Source organism: Coregonus lavaretus (genome assembly GCF_964263955.1).
Source record: "Coregonus lavaretus genome assembly, contig: HAP1_SCAFFOLD_257, whole genome shotgun sequence".
Classification (NCBI taxonomy): Eukaryota; Metazoa; Chordata; class Actinopteri; order Salmoniformes; family Salmonidae; genus Coregonus; species Coregonus lavaretus.
The window spans coordinates 609,300-627,861 of NW_028156480.1; the positions used below are offsets into that span (position 1 = coordinate 609,300).

The following is an 18,562-nucleotide window of genomic DNA, read 5'->3' on the forward strand; positions in this document are numbered from 1 at the left end:
TGCATTTGGATGATCCAGAAGAGGATTGGGAGAATGTCATATGGTCAGATGAAACCAAAATAGAACTTTTTGGTAAAAACTCAACTCGTCGTGTTTGGAGGACAAAGAATGCTGAGTTGCATCCAAAGAACACCATACCTACTGTGAAGCATGGGGGTGGAAACATCATGCTTTGGGGCTGTTTTTCTGCAAAGGGACCAGGACGACTGATCCGTGTAAAGGAAAGAATGAATGGGGCCATGTATCGTGAGATTTTGAGTGAAAACCTCCTTCCATCAGCAAGGGCATTGAAGATGAAACGTGGCTGGGTCTTTCAGCATGACAATGATCCCAAACACACCGCCCGGGCAACGAAGGAGTGGCTTCATAAGAAGCATTTCTAGGTCCTGGAGTGGCCTAGCCAGTCTCCAGATCTCAACACCATAGAAAATCTTTGGAGGGAGTTGAAAGTCCGTGTTGCCCAGCGATAGCCCCAAAACATCACTGCTCTAGAGGAGATCTGCATGGAGGAATGGGCCAAAATACCAGCAACAGTGTGTGAAAACCTTGTGAAGACTTACAGAAAACGTTTGACCTGTGTCATTGCCAACAAAGGGTATATAACAAAGTATTGAGAAACTTTTGTTATTGACCAAATACTTATTTTCCACCATAATTTGCAAATAAATTCATTAAAAATCCTACAATGTGATTTTCTGGATTTTTTTATTTTATTTTGTCTGTCATAGTTGACGTGTACCTATGATGAAAATGACAGGCCTCTCTCATCTTTTTAAGTGGGAGAACTTGCACAATTGGTGGCTGACTAAATACTTTTTTCCCCCACTGTAGATAAGATCTTACTACCATGGAAAGGAAAATACCTGTCAATTTGTGGAAAAATCACCCTGATTAACTCTTTAGTATTATCCCAGTTTACTTATTTGCTTATGGTCTTGCCTACGCCTAGCGAACAGTTTTTTAAATTATATGAGAAAAAAATATTCAATTTTATTTGGAACGGCAAGCCAGACAAAATTAAAAGGGCATATTTATATAATGATTATGAATTCGGAGGACAGAATTTATTAAATGTTAAAGCATTAGACCGATCACTAAAAGCTTCAGTCATACAAAAGTTATACTTAAATCCGAACTGGTTCTCAAGCAAATTAGTAAGATTGTCTCACCCAATGTTCAAGAAAGGCCTTTTTCCCTTTATTCAGATTACAACAACTCACTTTCAGTTATTTGAAAAGGAAATCATCGCCCAAATATCACTATTTCTAAAACAAGCCATAGAAAGTTGGTTGCAATTTCAATTTAATCCTCCAGAAACGACAGAACAAATAATGAAACAAATATTGTGGTTAAATTCAAATATACTAATTGACAAAAAACCTTTATTTTTTGACAGAATGTTTAAAAAAGGTATAGTCTTCGTAAATGATATCATCGGTAGGACTGGTGGAGTTATGTCGCACATGCAGCTAACAAAAACATATGGAAATGTCTGCTCTACCCAAAATTACAACCAAATAATTGCAGCCTTACCGCAAAAGTGGAAGAGGAAAGTGGAAGGGGGAGAAAGTAAGGAACTTGTCTGTCGGCCTTGCATTAAAGAACATAATTGGTTAAGGAAAACTGTGATAAATAAAAAAGTATATCAGTTTCACTTAAGGACCAAAGGATTGACAGCCGTCCCATATAGATTGTAAAATAGTTGGGAAGAGATCTTTGACGTACCGATCCCATGGCATAGTGTTTATGAACTGACACGCAAAACAACACCGAATTCAAAAATTAGAATCTTTCAATTTAAATTATTATATAAAATTCTTGCTACCAATAGGATGTTATTGATATGGGGGATACAATCTTCCCAGCTCTGCAGATTTTGCTGTGAAGAGACATTTGTTTTGGTTCTGTCCATTTGTAGCTTGTCTTTGGTCACAGGTCCAGGAATGGCTAAAGGATTGCAATATTTACCTGGAGCTAACCCTGCAGAAAGCACTACTGGGTGAGCTGAAAAGTCATAGTTAATCGATCAATAATATAATAATACTTTTAGCAAAAATGTTTATTTTTAATTCACAATCTGTAGAAGCAATGAGAATAGAAAGGTTCAGAACTTTTGTAAAACATCCCAGTACAGTTGAAATATAAATGGCAAATAGAAATCCAATATGGATGGTGTTAAGAGATAGATGGGAGGTGTTGAATGGAGTTGAAGGATGGGACTAATAACAACTAACAACAACTAATAACAACAAGATAACTAATGTAAAGCATACTGTGTCCATAATAAGTATATAGGTTGTATGTTGGGAGCTTTTGGGAAAGAGCACAGTTAGAAAGATATGGCATATAGAAGCAAACCGGATGGACATCAGGAAAATGATCAGAGAGGTTGAGAGTAGAAGTAGTTCAGGAGCAAAACAAATATATATATATATATATATATATATATATATATATATATATATATATATATATATATATATATATATATATATATATATATATATATATATATATATATATATATATATATATATATATATATATATATATAAATATATAAATAATAGAATTATTGTAAAATTGACTGTGTCCATAAGGTGTAGATAGTAAGTATAGGCTGGAAGTAGAGGCCTGGGCATTGTTGTTCACTAATTTACCCCAAGTAGGGAAAGGGTTAGGGTTAGGGTTGAAAAGTAATAAAGGGGAGTATATATATAAAAAACATGGGGGATTGGAAGTGATGCTGACAATTACATTGATAGAAGATACAATCTATCTGCAATATTAAGCTGATCCCCCCCCCCCCCCCCCCCAAAAAAAAACAAAAAAACAATCGGAAAGGGGATTCATCAAAGAAAATGACTTTACTCCAGTCCTCAGCAGTATGGTGTCCAGGGCACAGCTGGGGGCTGATGCGGGCTGGGCACAACGCATGCACAAGTGCACTTTCCATTTTCCTTCGGTATTTATTTAGCAAACGTGATAATACCTCACTTCCGACAGACACAAAACGTATTTACATAAATGTTGCAGCAGCCTAGGCTAACCTAATCATTAGCTATCTGACATGCTGTAGCCTATGATGATATCTGACATGCTGTAGCCTATGATGATATCTGACATGCTGTAGCCTATGATGATATCTGACATGCTGTAGCCTATGATGATATCTGACATGCTGTAGCCTGTGATGATATCTGACATGCTGTAGCCTATGATGATATCTGACATGCTGTAGCCTGTGATGATATCTGACATGCTGTAGCCTGTGATGATATCTGACATGCTGTAGCCTGTGATGATATCTGACATGCTGTAGCCTGTGATGATATCTGACATGCTGTAGCCTGTGATGATATCTGACATGCTGTAGCCTGTGATGATATCTGACATGCTGTAGCCTGTGATGATATCTGACATGCTGTAGCCTGTGATGATATCTGACATGCTGTAGCCTGTGATGATATCTGACATGCTGTAGCCTGTGATGATATCTGACATGCTGTAGCCTGTGATGATATCTGACATGCTGTAGCCTGTGATGATATCTGACATGCTGTAGGCTACTAACAACAACAGCAGCTGTATACAGCCTATACACCCTGTCCATCAGGGTAAACATATTGGTCATGTATTTATAGTCCATTTGTTTGTGTTAGGAGAAAATGTGATAGAATTTGGTTTATATTCCATCTTGGGCTGGCTAGGCTGCCTTGACCTTTTCAATACAAAATGATTAACTGGAATGAATCAATCAACACAATAGTGATGACATAGACAGAGTAACATTTGTATTAGGCCTACAGTTCCATTGGTCTGCATGATGTGAGTTCTGTTGGCATACAGTTCCATTGGTCTGCATGATGTGAGTTCTGTTGGCATACAGTTCCATTGGTCTGCATGATGTGAGTTCTGTTGGCATACAGTTCCATTGGTCTGCATGATGTGAGTTCTGTTGGCATACAGTTCCATTGGTCTGCATGATGTGAGTTCTGTTGGCATACAGTTCCATTGGTCTGCATGATGTGAGTTCTGTTGGCATACAGTTCCATAGGTCTGCATGATGTGAGTTCTGTTGGCATACAGTTCCATAGGTCTGCATGATGTGAGTTCTGTTGTCGATCAGTTGTTGTCTGGGTAGAGGAAACCCCCGTTAGTCGAGTCTCTAAATATCATTCATATGAACATGTACAAGGTTGTTGCAGTTTGACAGGGCTTTCATCCTCCCCAGGGCCAGGAGTTTTTCCAGGAGTAAAAAAAACACGTAACCTGATTAGAAAACTGGTGCCATCATAGACCATATTAAACCTTTTTAAAACGGATAAATCACTGTCATGTCCTATAGGGTCAGGTACCACCTCTGATATAAATACAGAACCAGAAGGTTACCAGCCTGGGACCTGTGGTGCCACCTCTGATATAAATACAGAACCAGAAGGTTACCAGCCTGGGACCTGTGGTACCACCTCTGATATAAATACAGAACCAGAAGGTTACCAGCCTGGGACCTGTGGTGCCACCTCTGATATAAATACAGAACCAGAAGGTTACCACTTGGTTTACCCTGGCCAGAGTGGACAGGGCTCATTGGCCGTAGCAGCTGTGGTTGTCTTCAGTTGATCACACTGAAACATCATTTTGTTGTATGTCTGCTGCAGCAACATCTGTGTGTAGAGTTGTTGCTTGTGTCTGTTGGGAGTGAGGTGTTATCTCTAAATAAATACCTGAGGTAAGGTGTTATCTCTAAATAAATACCTGAGGTAAGGTGTTATCTCTAAATAAATACCTGAGGTAAGGTGTTATCTCTAAATAAATACCTGAGGTAAGGTGTTATCTCTAAATAAATACCTGAGGTAAGGTGTTATCTCTAAATAAATACCTGAGGTAAGGTGTTATCTCTAAATAAATACCTGAGGTAAGGTGTTATCTCTAAATAAATACCTGAGGTAAGTGGAGAGCGCGCTTTGCTAGACAAGGTGCGTTGTGGCTGGCCCGCGCCACCTGTGATTTCCGTGAATCTGATTGGTCAACACACACACAAACACTGCAGCACTCCAATAAATAATGCGCAAGTTGACAAATCAATCTCAAAAAACAGTATTGTCTTTGAATGATTTTGCATAAATATTTTCATTAAGTTAAATCAGAAGTGCTGATTTGAAAAGTGCTGGGGCAAATGCTAGCTAGCAGATTGTAACGGGCTAATGAGATGCTCCAATGTGATAGGTACTGTTTGGCGTAGCACAGAATGTTCGACCAACCTTAATTTGGCGATACTATCTAAGTTCTCGATTCGGCCAAACATGTATTTTCTAAAGTGTCCGTGTCCAGTTGCAGGTGGTTCGTTTTGAATTTAGAAAATGCTCTGTTATTAAAATAAATATTTGTTTCGCTCCATGAAGTAATCCAACGATGTGTACGCCGCCATCTTGTCAATTTCAAATCTTCTCTCATTGATCGAGACAGATGAGTGTCATCATGACATGCGCCACTTCAGGGTGGACCAGCCTGTCTCGATCAATGAGAGAAGATTTGAAATTGACAAAATGGTGGCGTACACATTGTTGGATTACTTCATGGAGCAAAAAAACATTTATTTTATTAACAGAGCATTTTCTAAATTCAAACGACCAACCTGCAACTGGACACAGACATTGTAGAAGATACTGTACGTTTGGCTGAATTCGAAAACGAAGATAGTATCGCCAAGTTAAGGTTGGTGGAACATTCTGTGCTACGCCGAACAGTACCAATCACATTCTCTATGCTACGCCGAACAGTACCAATCACATTCTCTATGCTACGCCGAACAGTACCAATCACATTCTCTATGCTACGCCGAACAGTGCCAATCACATTCTCTATGCTACGCCGAACAGTGGCAATCACATTCTCTATGCTACGCCGAACAGTACCAATCACATTCTCTATGCTACGCCGAACAGTACCAATCACATTCTCTATGCTACGCCGAACAGTGCCAATCACATTCTCTATGCTACGCCAAACAGTACCAATCACATTCTCTATGCTACGCCGAACAGTACCAATCACATTCTCTATGCTACGCCGAACAGTACCAATCACATTCTCTATGCTACGCCGAACAGTACCAATCACATTCTCTATGCTACGCCGAACAGTACCAATCACATTCTCTATGCTACGCCAAACAGTACCAATCACATTCTCTATGCTACGCCAAACAGTACCAATCACATTCTCTATGCTACGCCAAACAGTACCAATCACATTCTCTATGCTACGCCAAACAGTGGCAATCACATTCTCTATGCTACGCGGAACAGTGCCAATCACATTCTCTATGCTACGCGGAACAGTGCCAATCACATTCTCTATGCTACGCCAAACAGTACCAATCACATTCTCTATGCTACGCCGAACAGTGCCAATCACATTGGAGCATCACATTTAGCCTATTACAATCTGCTAGCTAGGGCAAATGCCAACTCGCAAAACATTTTCCGTGGCCCTGCTTGAGTATATACATTCAAACCGTTTATAAATTAAGTGGAATCACCAGGTTAAAGACTGGCTCAGTAATCCTGTGGTATTGTTTGTTGTGTATGTGTGGTGTTTGTGGTGTTGTGTTTGGTGTTGTGTATGTGTTTATGGTGTATGTGTTGTGTTTGTGGTGTTGTGTTTGTGGTGTTGTGTATGGTTTGTGTTTGTGGTGTTTTGTATGTGTTGTGTTTGTGGTGTATGTGTTGTGTTTGTGGTGTTGTGTATGTGTTTGTGGTGTATGTGTTGTGTTTGTGGTGTTTTGTATGTGTTGTGTTTGTGGTGTATGTGTTGTGTTTGTGGTGTATGTGTTGTGTTTGTGGTGTATGTGTTGTGGTGTTGTGTATGTGTTTGTGGTGTATGTGTTGTGTTTGTGGTGTTGTGTATGTGTTTGTGGTGTATGTGTTGTTTGTGGTGTTGTGTATGTGTTGTTTGTGGTGTTGTGTATGTGTTGTATGTGTTATGTATGTGTTTGTGGTGTTGTGTATGTGTTATGTATGTGTTTGTGGTGTTGTGTATGTGTTGTGTTTGTGGTGTTGTGTTTGATGTGGTGTTGCAGCTGATGGAGGCCCACCTGAGCAGAGACCGAGCCATTAAGACGTGTATAGGCCAGACCTCTGAGGTGGTGGGCCAGCTGAGAGAGCAGAGGGCCAAGGACGGAGACAACATGACAACCATCAAACTACTCAGGAAGGAACAGACCAAGGTAATACATTACCTATACTACACTATGATCCACACCACACTGCACCAAGGTAATACATTACCTATACTACACTATGATCCACACCACACTGCACCAAGGTAATACATTACCTATACTACACTATGATATACACCACACTGCACCAAGGTAATACATTACCTATACTACACTATGATATACACCACACTGCACCAAGGTAATACATTACCTATACTACACTATGATCCACACCAGACTGCACCAAGGTAATACATTACCTATACTACACTATGATCCACACCACACTGCACCAAGGTAATACATTACCTATACTACACTATGATCCACACCACACTGCACCAAGGTAATACATTACCTATACTACACTATGATATACACCACACTGCACCAAGGTAATACATTACCTATACTACACTATGATATACACCACACTGCACCAAGGTAATACATTACCTATACTACACTATGATCCACACCAGACTGCACCAAGGTAATACATTACCTATACTACACTATGATCCACACCACACTGCACCAAGGTAATACATTACATATACTACACTATGATCCACACCACACTGCACCAAGGTAATACATTATCTATACTACACTATGATCCACACCACACTGCACCAAGGTAATACATTACCTATACTACACTATGATATACACCACACTGCACCAAGGTAATACATTACCTATACTACACTATGATACACACCACACTGCACCAAGGTAATACATTACCTATACTACACTATGATATACACCACACTGCACCAAGGTAATACATTACCTATACTACACTATGATATACACCACACTGCACCAAGGTAATACATTACCTATACTACACTATGATCCACACCACACTGCACCAAGGTAATACATTACCTATACTACACTATGATCCACACCACACTGCACCAAGGTAATACATTACCTATACTACACTATGATATACACCACACTGCACCAAGGTAATACATTACCTATACTACACTATGATATACACCACACTGCACCAAGGTAATACATTACCTATACTACACTATGATCCACACCAGACTGCACCAAGGTAATACATTACCTATACTACACTATGATCCACACTGCACCAAGGTAATACATTACCTATACTACACTATGATCCACACCACACTGCACCAAGGTAATACATTATCTATACTACACTATGATCCACACCACACTGCACCAAGGTAATACATTACCTATACTACACTATGATATACACCACACTGCACCAAGGTAATACATTACCTATACTACACTATGATACACACCACACTGCACCAAGGTAATACATTACCTATACTACACTATGATCCACACCACACCACACCACACCAAGGTAATACATTACCTATACTACACTATGATCCACACCACACCAAGGTAATACATTACCTATACTACACTATGATCCACACCACACTGCACCAAGGTAATACATTACCTATACTACACTATGATCCACACCACACTGCACCAAGGTAATACATTACCTATACTACACTATGATCCACACCACACTGCACCAAGGTAATACATTACCTATACTACACTATGATCCACACCACACTGCACCAAGGTAATACATTACCTATACTACACTATGATATACACCACACTGCACCAAGGTAATACATTACCTATACTACACTATGATCCACACCACACTGCACCAAGGTAATACATTATCTATACTACACTATGATCCACACCACACTGCACCAAGGTAATACATTATCTATACTACACTATGATCCACACCACACTGCACCAAGGTAATACATTACCTATACTACACTATGATCCACACCACACTGCACCAAGGTAATACATTACCTATACTACACTATGATCCACACCACACTGCACCAAGGTAATACATTACCTATACTACACTATGATCCACACCACACTACACCAAGGTAATACATTACCTATACTACACTATGATATACACCACACTGCACCAAGGTAATACATTACCTATACTACACTATGATCCACACCACACTGCACCAAGGTAATACATTACCTATACTACACTATGATCCACACCACACTGCACCAAGGTAATACATTACCTATACTACACTATGATATATAGACCACACTGCACCAAGGTAATACATTACCTATACTACACTATGATACACACCACACTGCACCAAGGTAATACATTACCTATACTACACTATGATCCACACCACACTGCACCAAGGTAATACATTATCTATACTACACTATGATCCACACCACACTGCACCAAGGTAATACATTATCTATACTACACTATGATCCACACCACACTGCACCAAGGTAATACATTATCTATACTACGCTATGATCCACACCACACTGCACCAAGGTAATACATTATCTATACTACACTATGATCCACACCACACTGCACCAAGGTAATACATTATCTATACTACACTATGATCCACACCACACTGCACCAAGGTAATACATTACCTATACTACACTATGATCCACACCACACTGCACCAAGGTAATACATTATCTATACTACACTATGATCCACACCACACTGCACCAAGGTAATACATTATCTATACTACACTATGATCCACACCACACTGCACCAAGGTAATACATTACCTATACTACACTATGATTAGGGCTGTTACGTATTACCGCCACACCAATGTTGCGCAATTTTTCTATAGGCTATGCAATTGCCTGAGAAAACAGAGTGATGGCCTCTATTAAAAAGAGGAGGATCCCATCAGCTTTCTATAGGCTAGGCCTACTATATTTATTTCTAAACTTTCCTAATATTAAGCACATTGCTTCGCTTTACAACAGGAGTATAGCCTACCTGGCTGGCATGAAAATAAACCACGGGGAAAAGCGTCCTCCATTCGCTATTTAAGTGCATAGATAACATGTATTTTTCCCCCTGCCCCTGTTTCGAGACAGGTGCATGATACATTTTTTTAATGCTAGTGGTTGTATTAATTTGGGATCTATCGCATCCCACAACTGACAACGAACTATGTTTGGAATATTTATTTCTCTCACAGAATAGAATTAGGTCAACTTTTGTACTATGGGGGATAGTAGATTGACATAGGCTAGTGCTTTTTCTGTTCATTAGGCCGACTCATCTTGTTGGCTGATGAAAAGTGAATGTGGACAGTTCTTCCAATATCTTCAATATGCGCCTTGGAATTGGATAAGGACTCGCGCAGTTGGGTCCCGGATGTATCTGTCTTCACATGTAGCCTGTGAAAAAGACCCGATCACATGACGGAGAGCCGTGTAAGTGCGCCCAGCCAGGAGAAGGGAATTATAATTATTATATTCAGCCCAAGGGCACAACGGCCACTGGCCGCAAAAGGCATGGATTTTTTTATGGGGCATTACGGCCACACAAAGGGGATGCCGCCGGGAAATTCGAGGCATTATCAAGTGCTTGTCAAATTGTGAATGAGAGACTAATGAAGTGTGTACAGCCTGCGCAAAAAACAAAGCAGAGCTCATGCGACTTTTTTCAAATCATCATTAGTCTCATCATGCAGCCTTAGAATGTATTCAAAACATACAGTGCATTCGGAAAGTGTTCAGACCCCTTGACTTTTCCAAATATTTTTACGTTACAGCCTTATTCTAAAATTGATTAAATAAATAAACATCTTTAGCAATCTACACACAATACCCCATAATGACAAAGTGAAAACAGGTTTGTAGACATTTTTGCAAATGTAAAACATTTACATAACATTTTGGTCATTTAGCAGACGCTCTTATCCAGTTAGTGAGTGCATACATTATATATTTTTACATACTGGCCCCCCGTGGGAATCGAACCCACAACCCTGGCGTTGCAAACGCCATGCTCTACCAACATCCCTGCCGGCCATTCCCTCCCCTACCCTGGACGACGCTGGGCCAATTGTGCGCCGCCCCATGGGTCTCCCGGTCGCGGCCGGCTACGACAGAGCCTGGATTCGAACCAGGATCTCTAGTGGCACAGCTAGCACTGCGTTGCAGTGCCTTAGACCACTGCGCCACTCGGGAGGACATTATAAAATAGTTATAATACAGAAATACCTTATTTACAAGTAGTAAGTACAAGTATTCAGACACTTTGCTATGAGATTCTAAATGTATCTCAGGTGCATCCTGTTTCCATTGATCACCCTTGAGAGGTTTCTACAACTTGATTGGAGTCCACCTGTGGTAAATTCAATTGATTGGACATGATTTGTAAAGGCACACACCTGTCTATATAAGGTCTCACAGTTGTTGAGAATGGCGCCGGAGAAGATGGCTGCCATTTTACAGCCCTCTAACCATTTGTACTATTATGTGTGTTTTTTCGCGTTATTTGTAATTTATAATGTACATAATGTTTCTGCCACCGTCTCTTATGACCAAAAAGAGCTTCTGGATATCAGGACAGCAATTACTCACCTCGTATTGGACGAAGATTTGTTCTTCAACGAGTCGGACGCAAAGTATATTCTACAGACACCCGACCAGGCCCAAATCCCCGTCATTCGCATGAGAAAGAGACAGAGATATCGTGGATGAAGATTGGGGCGCTTTGTAAGGATCCGACAGCAAGCGAGTAAACTGCCTCTACCATCAATCCTATTAGCCAATCTTCAATCATTTGAAAATAAATTAGATGAACTACGATTACGGTTATCCTACCAACGGGATATTAAAAACTGTAATATCTTATGTTTCACAAGTCGTGGCTGAACGACGACATGGACAACATACAGCTGGCGGGATATACTCTACATCGGCAGGATAGTACGGCAGCCTCTGGTAAGACAAGGGGTGGCGGTCTGTGTATATTTGTAAACAACAGCTGGTGCACAAAATCAAATACTAAGGAAGTCTCGAGGTTTTTGCTCGCCTGAGGTAGAGTATCTTATGATAAGCTGTAGACCACACTATTTACCAAGAAAGTTTTCATCTATATTTTTCATAGCTGTCTATTTACCACCACAAACTAATGCTGGCATTAAGATTGCACTCAACGAGCTGTATAAGGCCATAAGTAAACAGGAAAACGCTCATCCAGAGGCAGCGCTCCTAGTGGCCGGGGACTTTAATGCAGGGAAACTTAAATCCGTTCTACCTAATTTCTACCAGCATGTTAAATGTGCAACCAGAGGAAAAAAAACTCTAGACCACCTTTACTCCACACACAGAGACGCATACAAAGCTCTCCCTCGCCCTCCATTTGGCAAATCTGACCATAACTCTATCCTCCTGATTCCTGCTTATAAGCAAAAACTAAAGCAGGAAGCACCAGTGACTCGGTTAATAAAAAAGTGGTCAGATGACGCAGATGCTAAGCTACAGGACTGTTTTGCTAGCACAGACTGGAACATGTTCCGGGATTCTTCAGACAGCATTGAGGAGTACACCACATCAGTCACTGGCTTCATCAATAAGTGCATCGATGACGTCGTCCCCACAGTGACCGTACGTACATACCCCAACCAGAAGTCATGATTACAGGCAACATCCGCACTGAGCTAAAGGGTAGAGCTGCCGCTTTCAAGGAGCGGGACTCTAACCCGGACGCTTATAAGAAATCCCGCTATGCCCTCCGACGAAACATCAAACAGGCAAAGAGTCAATACAGGACTAAGATTGAATCGTACTACACCGGCTCCGACGCTCGTCGGATGTGGCAGGGCTTGCAAACTATTACAGACTACAAAGAGAAGCACAGCCGTGAGCTGCCCAGTGACACAAGACTTCCAGACGAGCTAAACCACTTCTATGCTCGCTTCGAGGCAAGCAACACTGAAGCATGCATGGGAGCACCAGCTGTTCCAGATGACTATGTGATCACGCTCTCCGTAGCCGATGTGAGTAAGACTTTTAAGCAGGTCAACATTCACAAGGCCGCAGGGCCAGATGGATTACCAGGACGTGTACTCTGAGCATGTGCTGACCAACTGGCAAGTGTCTTCACTGACATTTTCAACATGACCCTGACTGAGTCTGTAATACCAACATGTTTCAAGCATACCACCATAGTCCCCGTGCCCAAGGACACTAAGATAACCTGCCTAAATGACTACTGACCCGTAGCACTGACGTCTGTAGCCATGAAGTGCTTTGAAAGGCTGGTCATGGCTCACATCCACACCCTTATCACAGAAACCCTAGACCCGCTCCAATTTGCATACCGCCCCAACAGATCCACAGATGATGCAATCTCTATTGTACTCCACACTGCCCTTTCCCACCTGGACAAGAGGAACACCTACGTGAGAATGCTATTCATTAACTACAGCTCAGCATTCAACACCATAGTGCCCTCAAAGCTCATCACTAAGCTAAGGACCCTGGGAGTAAACACCTCCCTCTGCAACTGGATCCTGGACTTCCTGACGGGCCGCCCCCAGGTGGAAAGGGTAGGTAACAACACATCTGCCACACTGATCCTCAACACGGGCGCCCCTCAGGGGTGCGTGCTCAGTCCCCTGCTGTACTCCCTGTTCACCCATGACTGCATGGCCAGGAACGACTCCAACACCATCATTACGTTTGCACCGTGTGGTGCCAGGATAACAACCTCTCCCTCAATGTGACCAAGACAAAGGAGATGATTGTGGACTACAGGAAAAAAAAAGAGGACTGAGCACGCCCCCATTCTCATCGACTGGGCTGTAGTGGAACAGGTTGAGCGCTTCAAGTTTCTTGGTGTCTACATCACCAACGAACTATCATGGTCCAAACATACCAAGACAGTCGTGAAGAGTTATACAGCTGCACCATCGAGAGCATCCTGACTGGCACTACAGAGGGTAGTGCGTACGGCCCAGTACATCACTGGGGCAAAGCTTCCTGCCATCCAGGACCTCTATACCAGGCGGTGTCAGAGGAAGGCCCTCAAAATTGTCAAAGACTCCAGCCACCCTAGTCATAGACTGTTCTCTCTGCTACCGCACGGCAAGCGGTACCGGAGTGCCAAGTCTAGGTCCAAAAGGCTTCTCAACAGCTTCTACCCCCAAGCCATAAGACTCCTGAACAGCTAATCATGGCTACCCTGACTATTTGCACTGCCCCCCCACCCCATCTTTTTACGCTGCTGCTACTCTGTTCATTATTTATGCATAGTCACTTTAACTCTACCCACATGTACATATTACCTCAACTCCCTCAACTAGCCGGTGCCCCCGCACATTGACTCTGCACCGGTACCCCCCTGTATATATAGCCTCCCTACTGTTATTTTATTTTACTTTTGCTCTTTTTTTCTCAACACATTTTTGTTGTTTTATTTTATTTTACTTTTTTATTTAAAAATAAATGCATTGTTGGTTAATGGCTGTAAGTAAGCATTTCACAGTAATGTCTACACCTGTTGTATTCGGCGCATGTGGCAAATTTGATTTGATTTGAGTACACGGTAGCATGAGGCTTCACAAAGGTTATACATGTCCATAAACATGGCTATAAACCTAGCCAGACAGTATGAACAGAATAATATATATCTTAAACGAGACATGTGGCACACAGCGCAAATGAGCTAGCATGGCTGGCTAACATCTTGGCTAGCAGGCCAGAAATGGCATGACGCACATAGGAAAGGAAAATACCTTGTAAACGTTATAAACATGGTAAATAACTTAGGCCTAACCCTTACCCTTAACAACAATGAAGTACTGACCTAAAGAAGCAATAACAATACTTACACTTTGATGCACTAAAACACAGGTTAAATACGATGCACTAAAACACAGGTCAAATACGATGCTCTAGAACACAGGTCAAATACGATGCACTAAAACACAGGTCAAATACGATGCACTAAAACACATGTCAAATACCTTGCACTAAAACACAGGTCAAATACGATGCACTAAAACACAGGTCAAATACGATGCACTAGAACACAGGTCAAATACGATGCACTAGAACACAGGTCAAATACGATGCTCTAGAACACAGGTCAAATACGATGCACTAAAACACAGGTCAAATACAGATCTTGAGAAACAGTCAGTCCATTCTGACCGCGATCTCACTCTGACGGCAGCAGTGGGGTTCAGTGAAGCGCACAGGGAATGGCGAACTGTGATTGGCTGATACAAGTGAGGTGATTTGTAGGTACCACCAATGAGGAAAAAGGCGTGTTGGGCAAGTACAACAAACTACCAGTTCAGGGTTGCTAAAACTGCCTGTTTAACCCTAACAAAGAGGCCTGTTTAATGTTGAACTGCTAACTAAGAGCTGCATTTCTAACAGTAATCCTCCATAGTCTCCAGGTTTCTGTTGGTGGCAGTATTTGACTGGATTAGAAGCAGTGTTCAGTGTTAACTTCTTGTAGTGATATGAGTGTTTTGTCTTTTCTCCTCCAGTTAAAACTCATGCGATCAGAGCTGAATGTTGAAGAGGTTGTTAATGACAGGAGTCTGAAGGTAAGAACATCACTCTGACCTCTCACCTCATGACCTGTTTGACCTCTCACCTCATGGCCTCTCACCTCATGGCCTCTGACCTCTCACTTCATGGCCTGTCTGACCTCTCACTTCATGGCCTGTCTGACCTCTCACTTCATGGCCTGTCTGACCTCTCACTTCATGGCCTGTTTGACCTCTCACTTCATGGCCTGTTTGACCTCTCGAGCACACTCACACACAGATATATGTACTTCAATGACCCTCTCCTGTGCTGTTCCTTCCTCAGGTGTTCAGTGAACGGTGCCGGACCCACTACACCCCTCCTACGGTCAAGTGACTGTCTGAGCTGCTCTGGTGAGAATAGCTGCAGGTTCAGACGGTTGCATCAGGACCAGAACCAGACCGAGCCATCCATGGACTTGACCTGAGGGACCCCTGCCCTCCAGCCAACCACACTGTTATCACCCATGGAGACCGCTGCATTGCGTTGCCTCACAACAAGGCCACCTCTGTCAAGCAATCTGCTCTGTTTATTTTCATGATTGTAGTTTTATTTTAATTTTTTTAAACAATGAAGTGTTTTCCAATGGCCCTCTGGTGTCTCTGACTTCTCCCCCCCCCCCCCCCCCCCCCCAGGGCTGAGGGGTAACTTACAACCAACTAATTGCAGCATTACAAGTGGAAAGGGGGAGAAGGTAAGGAACTTGTCTGTCAGCCGCATTAAAAACCAAAATTGGCTAAAGATAATTGTGATAAATAAAAAAATAAACCAGTTTCATTGTTTTTTAATGCCAGCTGCTCCAAACAGGTGTTGGATGTACTGACTCCATGGCACATGGTTTATGAACTGATACACAAAACGACGCCGGATTCAACACTGTTTTTCAATTGAAATGATTTTACAAAATTCTTGCAACCAATAGAATGTTATATACTGTATATGGGGGATACAACCATCCCAGCTCTGCAGATTTTGCTGCAAAGAGACCGAATCACTAGATCATTTGTTTTGGTACTGCCCATATGTAGCTTCTTTTTGGTTGCAGGTTCAGGAATGGATGGACATTTTCAACATTTATTTGGAGCTAACTCTGCAAATAGCACTGCTGGGTGATTTGAAAATTCAGAGTCAATTGATCAATAATATAATAATACTCTTAGCAAAGGTGTTTATCTTTAATTTACAATCTGTAGAAACTATGAGAATAGAAAGGTTCAGTCTGTAGAAACTATGAGGATAGAAAGGGTCAGAACTTTTGTGAAACACAGCACAGTGGAAAAATATGGCAGCTAAAAATGTAAACTGGATGGTGTTCAGAGATGGGAGGGGTTGAGTGGAGCTGAACGCTGGGACTAAAAACAATTTAACTATTGTAAAATATACTGTGTCTGTGAAATGTATGTAGTATGTATAAACTGGAAATAGAAGCCTAAGTAGTGTGGTCCATTAGTTTACTCCAATTAGGGGAGGGGTTGTAGGGTTAGGGGAAAAGAATAAAGGAAATTATATTTCGAAAATATATTTAAAATAATATATTTACTAAAATATATATACACTACCGTTAAAGTTTGGGGTCACTTAGGAATGTCCTTGTTCTTGAAAATTTTAATGGAATATCTACATAGGCGTACAGAGGCCCATTATCAGCAACCATCAGTCCTGTGTTCCAATGGCACGTTGTGTTTGCTAATCCAAGTTTATCATTTTAAATGGCTAATTGATCATTAGAAAACCCTTTTGCAATTATGTTAGCACAGCTGAAAACTGTTGTGCTGATTAAAGAAGCAATAAAATTGGCCTTCTTGAGACTAGTTTAGTATCTGGAGCATCAGCAATTGTGGGTTCGATTACAGGCTCAAAATGGCCAGAAACAAATAACTTTCTTGTCAGTCCATGTTTGTTCTGAGAAATGAAGGCTATTCCATGCGAGAAATTGCCAAGAAACTGAAGATCTCATACAATGCTGTGTAGTACTCCCTTCACAGAACAGCGCAAACTGGCTCTAACCAGAATAGAAAGAGGAGTGGGAGGCCCCGGTGCACAACTGAGCAAGAGGACAAATACATTCGTGTCTAGTTTGAGAAACAGACGCCTCACAGGTCCTCAACTGGCAGCTTCATTAAATAGTACCCGCAAAACACCAGTCTCAACGTCAACAGTGAAGAGGCGACTCCGGGATGCTGACCTAGGCAGAGTTGCAAAGAAAAAGGCATATCTCAGACTGGCCAATAAAATAAAATATTAAGATGGGCAAAAGAACACAGACACTGGACAGAGGAAGATTGGAAAAAAAGTGTTATGGACAGACTAATCAAAGTTTGAGGTGTTTGGATCACAAAGAAGAACATTTGTGAGACGCAGACCAAATGAAAAGATGCTGGAGGAGTGCTTGATGCCGTCTGTCAAGCATGGTGGAGGCAATGTGATGGTCTGGGGGTGCTTTGGTGGTGGTAAAGTGGGAGATTTGTACAGGGTAAAAGGGGTCTTAAAGAAGGAAGGCTATCATACCATTTTGCAACGCCATGCCATACCCTGTGGACGGCGCTTGATTGGAGCCAATTTCCTCCTACAACAGGACAATGACCCAAAGCACAGCTCAAAACTAGGCAATAACTATTTAGGGAAAAAGCAGTCAAGCTGGTATTCTGTCTATAATGGAGTGGCCAGCACAGTCACCGGATCTCAACCCTGTTGAGCTGTTGTGGGAGCAGCTTGACCGTATGGTACGTAAGAAGTGCCCATCAAGCCAATCCAATTTGTGGGAGGTGCTTCAGGAAGCACGGGGTGAAATCTCTTCAGATTACCTCAACAAATTGACAACTAGAATGCCAAAGGTCTGCAAGGCTGTAATTGCTGCAAATGGAGGATTCTTTGACGAAAGCAAAGTTTGAA

The 18,562-nt window shown here is 41.7% G+C and overlaps 1 protein-coding gene across 1 annotated transcript in view; it reads left to right on the forward strand.

The window, feature by feature from the left end:
* The window catches only part of mix23 (mitochondrial matrix import factor 23), a 44,368-nt gene extending 27,926 nt beyond the window's left edge, over window positions 1–16,442 (forward strand). Inside the window, exons 3-5 of the mRNA XM_084200317.1 lie at window positions 7,085–7,231; window positions 15,628–15,687; window positions 15,956–16,442. Of these exons, the coding sequence (XP_084056443.1) occupies window positions 7,085–7,231; window positions 15,628–15,687; window positions 15,956–16,006 (258 nt within the window). The 3' untranslated portion in view covers window positions 16,007–16,442. The remainder of the gene's footprint in view (window positions 1–7,084; window positions 7,232–15,627; window positions 15,688–15,955) is intronic.
* Window positions 16,443–18,562: the final 2,120 nt, after the last annotated feature.